The sequence below is a fragment of the Dipodomys spectabilis genome, unplaced genomic scaffold (assembly GCF_019054845.1).
Source record: "Dipodomys spectabilis isolate Male_0828 unplaced genomic scaffold, ASM1905484v1 ptg000127l, whole genome shotgun sequence".
Lineage (NCBI taxonomy): Eukaryota > Metazoa > Chordata > Mammalia > Rodentia > Heteromyidae > Dipodomys > Dipodomys spectabilis.
In genome coordinates this window covers 1,524,615-1,538,067 of record NW_024870804.1, presented here as the reverse complement: position 1 = coordinate 1,538,067, position 13,453 = coordinate 1,524,615, and the positions used below count along the sequence as shown (strand labels likewise).

General features: G+C 40.7%; 2 protein-coding genes across 4 annotated transcripts in view; one reads left to right on the top strand and one right to left on the bottom strand.

Moving 5' to 3' along the window:
• The window catches only part of LOC122116193 (acyl-coenzyme A synthetase ACSM4, mitochondrial-like), a 35,643-nt gene extending 30,590 nt beyond the window's left edge, over positions 1–5,053 (bottom strand). For 2 of the 3 annotated variants that reach the window (XM_042689853.1, XM_042689856.1), the window contains exon 1: positions 4,967–5,053. The gene's annotated coding sequence lies outside the window, so the exon portion shown is untranslated. Of the gene's footprint in view, positions 1–3,324; positions 3,356–4,966 lie in introns of those variants that run through there. The other variant, XM_042689855.1, reaches the window with a different exon arrangement.
• On the top strand, positions 4,876–13,230 carry LOC122116192 (THUMP domain-containing protein 1-like). The gene is made up of 4 exons (XM_042689852.1): positions 4,876–5,461; positions 7,909–8,098; positions 8,998–9,246; positions 11,757–13,230. Exons 1-4 carry the CDS (start codon positions 5,012–5,014, stop codon positions 12,167–12,169), a joined length of 1,302 nt encoding a protein of 433 aa, XP_042545786.1. The 5' UTR covers positions 4,876–5,011; the 3' UTR covers positions 12,170–13,230.
• The last annotated feature ends 223 nt before the right edge of the window (positions 13,231–13,453 follow it).

Here is a 13,453-nt window from a genome sequence, read left to right as displayed (position 1 = left end):
CTCCTAGCCATCTCCTCTGACTTTTCTTGTCTGGTATTTTCTCTTTCCTGAGTCTACCCACTTTGGTATCTGAATTCTTAATTTCTCCTTTAAGCCAAACTCCTCTAGGAGGCTACAAAATAAAAATCTCTTCCTCTCACCTCTTCCCTATCTGGATACCTCTATTCAATTACCTCCTCTCATTAAAAACCTCAGCAACCCCCTCCCAAAATTCTCTTTACTGGCCTTGGAGGCTGACACCTACGAAGAGACAAAAGACACATGGTGGGTTTTCTACACTATCTCCTCCTTTTCCACCAGGATAACTCTTCTTCATTCTTCTAGGTGTTAAATGATTCACTCATATTCTGTTATGCCTTGCTAACAGAATTACTGCCTCTCTTCACAGGCCTGTAAATTGAGACCTGACCATCTAATATATTTTGTTAGCAAAGATGTGTAAACAGCAGGACCTTAAGGTTTCATGCCCAGAATCTTAGCTACTCAGGTGCTAAGATCTGAGGATTGTGGTTCCAGGTAGGAAAGTCTGTGAGACTCTTATTTCCAAAAAAAGAAAAAAGAAAAACAGAAGAGGAACTGTGGCTCAAATGACAGAGCTCTAGACTTGAGAAGAAAAAACAATTCAACAACTTTCCTCCCCGCCCGTCCCCCCTCCCCACCAAAAAAAAAACCCACCTCGGGGACTATGTCCAAGCAGCCCCAGGACAGGCACATGCGCACACACACACTCACACACACCCACACACACCCACACAAAATAAAACATATATAGGAGCCAGAAGAGATTTATAAGCCACATCATAGAGTTCTACCTTTGTGCCCAATGATAAAACACTAGGTCTTTGTCTCTGACTGATAATCTAAGGAGTTGAAAGTTCATGTAAGTAGGAACTTTACATAACTTTGGTACAGCATTGCCCAAAAAATCTTTCTTAGTTATAAAAAATAATCAAGAATAAACAAAGTTTGGAATGAATGGGAGAGAATGATGAAAAAGCTGATGCATTGTACTCATAAACTGACATGTTGAATAGTAACATCTTTGTACAACTTGTACATAGTTATTATTATTAAAGATAATAAAATATCACCACCACAACAATAATAATGAAAAGAATAAACAATGGCTAAATTATTTAGAGCTGAACTAAAAGCCTGCTTTAGGGGATTGAATAAAAATATCATTGGCAGTTGCCACAGGATGACAGGGCAATTAATATAGTTCTAGAATCTAGACTAAGTGGTTAGTCAGCGAACTGGGATATATCTTGCCCAGTCAACAACAATTAAGTGTAGTAAAATAAGGGCTGATTTTCAACTTTAATTCCTGATTTTTAATTCTAGCATACAGTAATTCTAGCATACAGTATTCAAATATATTTGGGATTCAAACTATGTATCTTATCACCGGCAGGCTAACCTCTTCTATCATAAAGACAACTTCTATATGGACAACTGAAATCCAGCTAGTTGACTGGAGACAGATTTGAGGAGAGATCAGTGCCATTTTCTAATTCCTTTGACTTGGTTCAGTGGGATCAAGCTTTGGACCTATTTTCCCCTTCCTAGCACGGATTTTAACCTTTTTACTCTCTAGTGAACTTTACTTTTGTCAGTTATGGGGCTTGAACTTTGGGTCTGGGCACTGTCCCTGAGCTCTTCAGCTCAAGGCTAGCACTCTACCATTTGTGCCACAGTACCACTTCCAGTTTTCTGGTGATTAATTAGAGATAAGAGTTTCTCAGCTTTTTCTGCCCGGGCTGCCTTTGACCCTTGATCCTCAGATCTCAGCCTACTGAGTAGCTAGGATTATAGGTGTGAGCCACCCAAGCCTGGCTTCTAGTGAACATTTCTAATATTAAATACAGTTAAAACATTTCTATGTAACTACCATGCACAAGGCACTATATTAGATACTGAGGATGAAAAAAATAAACAAGAGTTTAAATCCACTTTCTGTGCTTAAGCCACAGCAATTCCAATGTAACAGACTTTTCTTCACAAGCATTCGAACACTTGCAGAAGTCCAGGCTGTGTAATTTCAACCAATGAAATTCTGAAAAGAACTGTACTGAAAATGTAAGTACAAGTATAAAATAGAATAACAGTAACATTTTTGAGAGTCATGTAGATCAGGAATGAGAATCAGAGGGTATTGGCTATGAGTTCATTTCGACTCTATCAGATTACCTGTTTTAAGATTTTGTAGGAAGTTAAACCTGGTACAACTCTGAAGAATAATTGGAGTATGTATGGCAAGTACTCAGTCCTCTGAAACATTCTGTAAAAGTAGCATTTTTCTAATGATATCAAAAAGTTAATACAGTATAGTTATAATGTTAATAAAGTTAACATATGCTGAGGCTCTGGGTAAAATGACTACCAAAAGGGAAGTAGAGCTATGGCTTAAGTGGTAGAGTACTAGCCTTTAGCAAAAGCAGCTCAGGAACAGCAACTAGGTACTGAGTTCAACCCTGAGGACTGGCAATTCAAGAAAATGACAACTAAGAAAGCAGTATGAGCTGGGCACCAGTGGCTCACACCTACTCAGGAGGCTGAGATCTAAAAATCATGGTTCAAAGGCAAGCCCAGGCAGGAAAAGCTGTGAAACTCTAATCTCCAATAAACTACCAGAAAACTGGAAGTGGTGCTGTGGATCAAGTGGTAAAGTACTAGCCTTGAGCTGAAGAGCTGAGGGCAGCGCTCGGGCCCAGAGTTCAAGCCCCAGGACCGACAAAAAAAGAAAGAAAACAGTATGAAATACTCAACACCTGCCAACATTTATGGTTGTCAGTCAAATAGAAACTTATTCTGGCAAATTTGAGTGGAAATGGAATTTACTAGGAGCCTTTTAGGTAAATGTGGGATTATAGGGGAAGCTGGAGGAGCAGGTGTCAATGAGGAGGGGTAGGGGAGGCTGGAACCAGCATGTATGATCTAAAGAATGTGCTTTTGCTACCCCTGTTGGAATGCTGCTGCTACCTGTGTCCACTGGTAGGAAGCTATGACCACTAGTAGGAAGAACACCAGATGGGTCCACCTTCTTTATACATTTTCCTGAGTTCTCACAATCAGATCAAGGCACCAAGTTGTTGAAGCTGAGTTGATGTGCCCACAACAGATTGAGAACAAGTAGGAAGTGATATTTGAACCTTCCAAAGTACAAAGTGGGAGCCTGTATCCCATTTAGAATTACTCACTGAAAGATTCCCTCCCGCCAAAAAAAAAAAAAAAATAGGAGGTTCATTTGTAGTTACAATAAATATGAACCCCAATTTAAATGATAGGTAAACTACCTGTACATAAATATGGTTTATGCTTTACCTCAGTCTTCCTTTGCTGGTGATAGAATCTGGTTATTTTGCTGTTGAGTTCTAAGGAGTAAATAAAAAGACATCTTTGGAAAACTCTTCCCCAAGCATCTAACTTTATAAAATCCCTTCCATAGCTGGCTAGGAGGGAACTAACCAGGATTTAGCATTTTCCTTTGTCCTTTTTGGCTTGTGTAATAGCACATTAGTACTTTTTTTTTTTTTTAAATCAGGAATGCTAATTATAGTGATAGGCCAAAAAAAATCCAAAAGAAAATTTATTTCACATACATAATGAAAAATGCATTTCAGTATCAGGCTGCTTTCCCTCCTCTTAATATTTTATGTTATATGTAGCAGTTAAATCTCAAAAAAACAAGCTAACTCCCAAATTAGCAGGTAGAAATAAATAATGAAAACCAGAACAGGCTGGCACACCCCTATAATCCTAGCAATTCAGGAGGCTGAGATCTGAGAATTGCAGTTCAAAGTCAGCCTGGACAGGAAAGTCCATGAGACTCTTCTCTCCAATAACCACCAGAAACTGGGAAAAGGAGCTATAGCTCAAGGTAGAGGGCTAGTCTTGAGCAAAAGAGCTCAGGGACAGCACTCAGGTCCTGAGTTCAAGCTATATGACCATCAGCAACTTTTGTCAGAAGCAAAGTGTTATATTTCTATTCAAACCAAGGCCTTCAGAACAATAGAAATGCTCCAAAATGTCACTGTCACTTATTTCACTGTTGTCAAACAAAAGTAAAGCTACTAACATAAGCATATTTTACAATCTTAAAATGTTTAATGTTCTCATAATGTTAAACAGTTGTGTTTGAGGAAGTGATTCAAGTGGTAAAGGGCTGACCTAGCCAGCACAAAACCCTGCATTCAGTCTCCAGTACCACAAAAAGTGTTCAGCCAGGGCTGGGAAGGTGGCTCAGTGGTAGAGCCATGGCTTGCCTTGCATGCCAGAGGCCCTGGGTTCGATTCCTCAGCATCACATAAGCAAAAAAGAAAAAAGCCTGAAGTGGCGCTGTGGCTCAAGTGGTAGAGTGCTAGCCTTGAGCTGAAGAGCTGAGGGAAAGCGCCCAGGCCCAGAGTTCAAGCCCCACGACAGGACAGGACCCCCCCCCCCCCCCCCCCCGCCCCCGAAAAAAAAAAAGTGTTCAGCCAGTTACCTAGATTTTGGCCAAGGCTCTTTATTTCCCTGCCACCTGAGCTCTGAGGATTGAATCCAGAGTCTCCTGTTCTACCACTTGAGCCATGGCCATACCTTCAACTCTCCCAACTTTTTAGCTTGTTTTTGAAATGAAGTCTCCCTTACTTTGCCCAGACTGGCCTAGGGCCTCTATTCACCTTCTCTGTCTTTTAAGTACTGACTTCCTTGGATTTTAACAAGGCTTACTCTGGGGTTTCACCATCACTGAATTCCTCACATCTTATATATGCTGTTTTTCTTTCTATATCTTTAGTCCTGTCACATGAATACGAGAGGGAATGCCACAGAATTCACACGTTTTAATAGAAAATTTTAAAAAAGGGTGGTTTAGAAGGACCCAATGACTCCTTGGTCCACTGGAAGGGCGATGAATGGCACCTTGCTCTGCTAACGGTCCCAGTCTATGTACTGTGCAGAGCATATCAGGTAAATAAATACTGACCAGGTTAGAAGGAGTAAACCGACAGGTTCCTCCAAAGCAAAGTCTATGCCTTGTTCCAATATTCGCGTTGGTTTCACCAGCCACGAGTTCAAGCAGGAAACCTCGCGAGAAGTGGGGGCTGCTCTTTTCTTCATTGGTCGCGGGCGGGCTTTAGGACCCAGTGTCTGGCGGAGGGGGGCGGGGCGGGTTAGGGCCGCCCGTCGCACACTTCTGACGTCACCAGCCCTCGTCGGGGTAGCTGAGGACCCCGTGGAAAGAATCATGGCGGCCTCAGTCCCGCAGCCGCCTCCTCAGGCCGTGAGCGGGAAGCGCAAAAGCAAAGGTCAGTACTTGCAAGCCAAGCGGACTCGGCGTTGCGACGTCGGCGGTTCGCGGCATCTGGAGCCGGGGTTGCAAGGCATTCTTATCACCTGCAACATGAACGAGCGCAAGTGCGTGGAGGAGGCATACAGTCTGCTCAACGAATACGGTGACGACCTGTATGGGCCTGAAAAGGTACCGGCCTTGGTTTGGGTCCGCGGGCCGGGAGGCTTTCCTAAGTGCAGGGTCAGGAGGAAGGCCGCTACCAGTCACGCATCTATCCGTGTTACGCATGCGTGCTCTCGGGGGCGGGGCCGTGGCCTGCAGTATTGCGCATGCGCTTGGCTAGCGGCCGGGGCCCCTCGTCGGGGGGCGTGGCCTATTCCTTTTTTCTAGCCGCTGCTGTCGCCACCTGGCGGACTCCGGGGTGGTGGGGGGCTGCTGAGCTGCCGGCCGCTTGGGCTTCTCTTTCCGTCTCTTGTCAGGGTAGCTCCTATTTGTTCATTGCTAAATTCGGGCCCGTTGATGCGCTGAAGAATTTTCAGAATCGTACTTCACAAAACGATACTGAGAAGGTGGCTGTAATCATGTTTTTGTGCTAAGCCACAGTATCTTAGAAGTACTAGTCGTTATGTCGAAAAATGAACTTTACAACTTTGGTGCGGGAGGGGGGAGGGGTAGCGGGAGGATTGGGTAGGGAGGCGGGCAGGGGTGGGGGAGGATGGGAAGGGATGGGAAGGGGAAACTAAGGAGGAGGCTACAAGGCTTGATAAGAAATGTACTCATTATCTTGCCCATGTAATTGTAACTCCTCTGTACAGTATTTTCACAATAAAAAATAAATAAAAAGAAGTAGTGAGTTTGGTACCAATGCGCATTGTTTCTTAAATGCACGTAAAAATACATTTGGAAAACTAAAACCTTTGTTCCACTACTACTGAAAATCTGTTGTTCGATTGTAATTTGCGGAGAAGACTTAGAGACTGCACCAGCTCCTGGACTGACATGGGCAAATTATTTAATTTTGCTGAGCCAAACATAAAAGAGAATGGTAATACTTTCTAAGGTTGGCTAAAATGTTGCTTACATACATAAGTTACATTTTGCCATGTAAAAAGGCTCCTAAAATGTGCGATGATGATTAGTACCGCATTGGAAATGCCATTAGTAGGTCAGAGAACTGGTCAATGGGTGTATGTTCTGTCTACACTGATACCTGAGCCAGATCTCACTTGGCTTTGAGCAAGACCTTGCTCTGTAGCCCAGGCTGACCTCCTGACTGTGCCTCCCTAGTGCTGGGATTACAGGTATGTGCCACCATATTCTGTTCAAGCAAGTTCTTGAATCCTTCTGTGATCTGTTCCTCTGTAGAACAGTAATAAAGTTTTTTTCAAATTAAATAGTTGTACAAAGGGGTTAACTTTCAACATGTCACCTTATGAGTATACTACATAGTTATCAATAATCACCTCTTTCATCATTCTCCTCCTTGCCAACCCCACCCCTTCCCTTAATTTTCCTAGTTTCATTTTATATGCATTGAATATAGGGTAAGAGGTTTTAATTATGTTAAGTATTTGCTTCTAATCCCACCAAAAGGAAAATATCAGGTACAAAGATATGATGATCTTACAGTCCACCCTCATGTGCTTCATCTGGGGAACACATTTTTCAACGTGCCAGTCTGTCAAAATGTTTTTGAAAACAATTTGTACTGGGCAGTACGGGGATTTGAACTAAGGGTGTTGTGCTTAATGGTTGAGCATTCTACCTCTGTACCACATGCAGTCCTCTTTTGCACTCATTATTTTGACAATGTGTATTGCTTCCTGCTTGTTCATATGCCTGGATATCTATCTGCATATTTATACGTCCCATGAAACTAAATGATACATGCATGCTGCCATATCCAGACATTGAGATGGGTTTGTGGATTGACAAATGTTTGTGAGGGGGATAGTACCAGGTCTTCATGTCAGGATATCATGGTCACTTGCTTGTTTGTTCATGGTGTTCTATCAACTGAACCATGCCTCTAGTCCAACTTTTTCTGTTTAAGTGGAGATGGAGTCTTCCAGACTTTTCTGCCTGGACTGGCTTTGAATCATGATACTCCAGGTTTCAGCCTTCTGAGTAGCTAAGACTATAGATGTGAACAATCAGCACTTGACTTCTGCAAGGGCAAGGAGGAGGGGAGAGGGGGAATGGGAGAATTGTTGGTCTTGGGGCTTGAACTCAAGACATGAGTGCTGTTCCTTTGCCTTTTCACTCAGGGCTAGTGTAACACTTGAGCTGTAGCCCCACTTCCAGCTTTTTTCTGGTTAGTAGGAGTCTAGGACTTTTCTATCCAAGCTCACTTGGACAGAAATCATCAGATTTCAGCCTCTTGAGTAGCAAGGATTACAGGTATGAGCCACTGGTGCTTGGCTTACTGAAAACATTTCCAATGATATTTACCACAGTCTAAAGGAATTAATTTCTTCCTCTACATTTTGGATGCAGTGTAGTCTCAGTCTTCAAGAAGTTTATTATCAGTTTTGAGTGGTGTCTGTCTGCCAATGGTAGTTTCACACGAGTAGTTAATTATAATGTCTGGGCTTGAGTTATTGTGTTACCGCTATTTATTGGTTTTATGTAAACAGTTTGTAGAAAAGGATCAGCAGCCCTCTGGAAGTGAGGAAGATGATAATGATGATGATGATGATGATGTGGAGTCTGCCTTGAAGAAAGAAGTTGGAGATATAAAGGCTTCTACAGAGATGAGGCTAAGAAGATTCCAGTCAGTGGAGAGTGGAGCAAATAATGTAGTCTTCATCAGGACACTTGGGATAGGTATGTCTAACTTAAACTTTTAAGATTATTAATGTCCTAATACATAGCCATCTCCCTATTTCAGAGAACGAACACTTTGTACAAATGGCTTCCTGGGCATGGCCTTATTAATCACTTGATTGTAACTTTACTTTATTAACAGTGGGTACTTAAGAGAGGTGGAATGGAGTAGTGCACATAGCATTACATTGAGAGTGGAAACCTGGCTCTGCCACTTATTTGTGTGTAATTTCTGGCAGAATGAGAGTGCATATTCTGCTTGAAAGAAGCAGCTGCTGGTCAATTCCAGCCAGTAGTTGCCATTTGTGGGAAAATAAGGCTGGATCTTCTGGTTTTTCAAAACACTGGCATTCTAGAGAAGTTCTTTGAGTTTTAAAATGTGGTCAACTAATAACCTTAAAAAACACTGATTACCATTAAACAGTCTTTTTTTTTGGTTGTGGGTCTTGAACTCTGGGCCTGGGCCCTGTCCCTCACCTCTTCAGCTCAAGGCTAATACTCTACCATTTGAGCCACAGAGCCGTTTTGGATTTTCTGAGTGGTTAATTGGAGATAAGAGTCTCACAGACTTTCCTGCCCAGGCTGGCTTTGAACTGTGATTCTCAGATCTCAGCCTCTTAAGTAGCTAGAATTAAAGGTGTGAGCCAACGGCGCTGGGTGAAGTAAGTACTTTTCAATGTTTGTTACTCTGATAATTGCTACTGTTACAGGAAGACTGTAGTGGTTGGATAAATCAAGATATAAGAAAAAATGATTAACTTTGGTATCTTCTGGAACAGTTGTTTTAAACAAAGGCATGAATAGTGAAAAAAGATAAACATCTAACAAAGTAGGCACTGAAAAAACAGTTGGAAGAAAATTGTTTGTGTTGATTTTTTTTTTTTTTTTTTGCCTTTCAGAGCCAGAGAAACTGGTACATCATATTCTCGAGGATATGTATAAAACCAAGAAAAAGAAGACTCGAGTTATTCTACGAATGTTACCGATTTCAGGCACCTGCAAAGCTTTCTTAGAAGATATGAAAAAATATGCAGAAACATTTTTGGAACCCTGGTTTAAAGCTCCAAATAAAGGGACATTTCAAATTGTATACAAGTCCAGAAACAATGGTCACATGAATAGAGAAGAAGTTATCAAAGAATTGGCAGGTATGTCTCTTACAGTGATTTTACACAGGTGTACTATGATTAGCACTTGTGTTTGTTTTTGTTTTGTCAGTCCTGGGACTTGAACTCAAGGCCTGGGCACTGTCCCTGAGTTTCTTTTGCTCAAGGGTAGCACTCTACCACTTGAGCCACAGTGGTACTTCTGGCTTTTTCTGTGTATGTGGTCCTGAGGAATCGAACCCAGGGCTTTATGCATGCTAGGCAAGCACTCTACCACTAAGCCACATTCCCAATCTAGCACTTATTTTTAAGGGTGTTTTTGTTGTCGTTGTTGTTGTTAAGAATTAAGACTTGTATTCTTCTATGTAGAACAAATATATTAAAATATCAAACAATTGATTTCAGTTTGTTGAATATGAGGTTTGCTGGTTGTTAGCTTTCTTTCCCCCAAATAGAGATTGAATTTTCTTTGGGAATTTATTTCCAAATATAGTTGTCTCTATACTCATGATAGGTAGTAGATTTTTCTAAGATCCCTTACAAATACCAGAATCTCAGGTCCCTTATGTAAAATGTTGTACAACTGCATCTAACTTACTTGCACATCCTTCTGTGAATTTGCTGTTTTCTTTTTTTAAACAGGTTTCTTTTTTGATGTTGTTGTTGTTGTTTTGTTAGTTGCAGGGCTTGTACATAGGGCCTGAGTGCTGACCCTGAGCTCTTTTCCTCAAGGCTAGCACTCTACCGCTTTCTAAGTTACAGCACCACTTTTAGTTTTTTGGTGGTTAATTGGAGATAAAGAATCTCAAGGGCTTTCCTGCCCAGGCAGGCTTTGAACTGCAATCCTCATATCTCAGCCTTCTGAGTAGCTAAGATTACAGTTATGAACTATCAGCACCTAGCTTAAAATAGATTTCACTGTGACCTTTTCACATGTGTGTTTACAGTATTTTTGGGTCATATTCACCTCCCACTCATCTCCTTCTCTTACATTACCCCTACCCCATTCTCTTCCAGCTCTTTTTCTTTTTCTTCCTCACCATCTTCTTCAGTTTCTTTTGACCTAGATTATGCATGTGAGAGAAAACACATTATACTTGTCTGACTTGTTTTGCTTAACCTTTCATGCATTTTGCTGCATGACATAATTTCATTCTCTGTATGGCTGAATAAAATGCTTGTGAATATATACCACATTTTCTTCATCCACTCCTGTGTTGATGTCATCTTGGCTGATTCCATAACTTGGCTGTTGTTAGTAGTGCTGCAGTAAACAGGAGTACACAGGCAGGAATAGCCATTGTTTTTTACTTATATGGTGTTATAGGACCACAAGATAATTCTTTCAGGGTTTTTTTGTTTTGTTTTTTTTGGTCGATCATGGGGCTTGAACTCTGGGCCTAGGCCAGGGAGCACTCTACCATTTGAGCCACAGTGCCACTTCCAGTTTTCTGGTAGTTAATTGGAGATAAGAGTCTCACAGACTTTCCTGTCCAGGCTGGTTTTGAACTGTGGTCCTCAGGTATCAGCCTCCTGTGTAGCTAGGATAACAGGCATGAGCCACCAGTGCCCAGCAGTTTTTGTTTTTTTTTTTAATGAACTTCCACACTAATCTTCAGAAAGATTACAGTAATTTACATCTTTACCAGCAGTGTTTAAGGGCTCCTTTTTCCTTTACATTCTCAGCACTAGTTCCTTGTATTCTTTTAAATTATATTGTTATCTTTATTTGTACAAAAGGGTTGCCATGCAACAAATCTGTTTATAAGTATAGAATGTCTTGATCACTATCACCCCTTTCATCATTCTCCCCCATCCCTCCCAACCTAACTTCTTTCTCAAAGCAATTTCAGTAGGCTTCACTAATTTTTTTTTTTTTTTTTTGGGTTGGTCATGGGGCCTGAACTCTGGGCCTGGGTGCTGTCCCTCAGCTCTTCAGCTCAAGGCTAGCGCTCTACCACTTGAGCCACAGCGCCACTTCAGCCTTTTTCTGCTTATGTGGTGCTGCGGAATCAAACCTAAGGCCTCATGCATGCTAGGCAAGCACTCTACCACTGAGCCACCTTTCCAGCCCCACTAATATTTTTTTAAATTTGCATACTTTAGTTTCATTGTGACATTTTCATACATAAATACAGTATACCCTGATTGAACTTGCCCCTCACTTGTACTTCCTTATCTTCTTTACTCCTTAAAACAATTTAAACAGATTTTATTGTTCTGTTTTCATACATGCATATTAAATATTTTGACCCTATTTGCCTTCTTGCGTGTTTGGTCCTCTCCTTCCTGCTGACTTTTCTGATTATTTTAATCCAAGGTTGAACCTGTGGGTTGCAATGTCCATTGATAATGAGAGGCCAACTCTATTCTTTTTAAACATGGCAGGATCTCATCTGTGTTTACTTATTGAATGGACTTGGGGATTTTGATGTAAATTCATATATATCCTGTTTTAACAAATCCCAACAGAAGGAGATGAAAAACTTGTTTTATTCATAAAGTGTAATAATATCCTTCTCGACCTAAGTGTTTTCTTATTCTTGTTACAGGAATAGTGGCCAGCCTCAATTCAGAAAATAAAGTAGATCTCACCAATCCACAGTACACGGTGGTAGTAGAAATTATCAAAGCTGTCTGTTGCTTGAGTGTTGTGAAGGATTACATGCTGTTCAGAAAATACAATCTTCAGGAGGTGGTGAAGAGTGCTAAAGACCCATCACAGTGTCATCCAAAGCTGGGAAATGGGAAAGAAGTAAAATTGCAGCCTGGCAGCAAATTAAATCAAAATGATGCAGCAGAAGGAAATGAGAAGAAACAGGTGGTATCAGAGGATTGTGAAGAGCAAGGTCAGCCAAAACCAAGGTCTGAGATAGAGGTACTAGTGAAGGAAGAAGGGGGTAAACCTGAGACTGCAAGTCAAATCACAGATGAATCCAAGTCAAATGATAATGACTTCTTATAGACTTCATTTTGTATTGTAGACTCTCAGCTGGAATTCTATGAGATTGTACTGGGGTTTCATGTAAAATTCTGGCATAAAATAGTCTGACTTTTGTGTGCTTCATAGTGTTGATCTTAGCAGTACTGATCCCTGTTAACTCAGCCCTGTTAGCTTAGTAGTTTCCTCAGAGCTCTTACAAACCTGTTTGGTACATATGTTATCTATCACACTGGAATGTGTGGCAGAAGGATGATGTGCTGATTACTTCCCCTCTTTTTTTTTCCTGCCAACTGACTTACAGGAGTGAACAGTTACTGAGAAGTAGAAAACTAGAAGGAAAGTTTGATTTTAAAGCAATTTCCTTTTTCAGTGTGCTACAACTCAGCAATAGCCTGCCACTTCTATTATAAACATTGCAAAAATGGCTTGTGTAAATTAGAAGTGAATTGTTTTGTGATGGTTTTGAACTTTGTGTTCTTGTTTAGTTATTCTATCCCTTTTTATATTTTATTAATGCTTGTAATGAACAAATATAATGGTCCATTGCTACAGTTTTGAAGGCACAATGTGATATAGAAGAACCACGTCAGCATAGACCTGTCAACATTTTTGATAAGGTTAGTGGTGACGAATTGCAATGTTCTCCATACATTAGCACGACAAAGGATAGAAAAATTCTCTTAACAATGAAAACTATGTCTCAGGGTTTTTATAAGGACTCATAATCCAAGCTGTTCTATCCAATATGCATGATCTGTGGCATGCAGCTTAGAGATCTAGCAGATGTTTCAACAATTGTAACTAAATCAGTTATTGGGCAAGGATCATGATTATCCTAAACAACATTTGGAATATCAAAATAGAGAAAAGCTTTTGTTGAAAAGGTCAACTAAGTAGAAAAGTTTAAGAAACAATTAAAAATATTATTATAAAGATGATGTATAGAGGGGTTACATTTACATGTGTCAGTTAATAAGTACATTTTCTCTTGTACAATTCTCTCCCATTCCCTCCTTCCATCTCCACCTTTGAGTTATTCACTTTCATCAGTGTCCAGTGCTCTCTATTGCTGTACTTTTTCACCCATTTTTCTAGGAAGGAAGCCAATTTTAAGTAGAAGATCTTAGAAAAGAAAATGTTTCATATTTGGTCAAAATTAAATGCCAACATTAAAATACTAGGCAAATACTGGGCAAATGCCCAGAGTTCAGGCCCCACAACCGGACCCAAAATAAAAAAAAAAAAAAAAAAAAGACCCTTAAGCCATCTTGTCAGACAAGTTAGAAAACTAACAGAGTGAACATT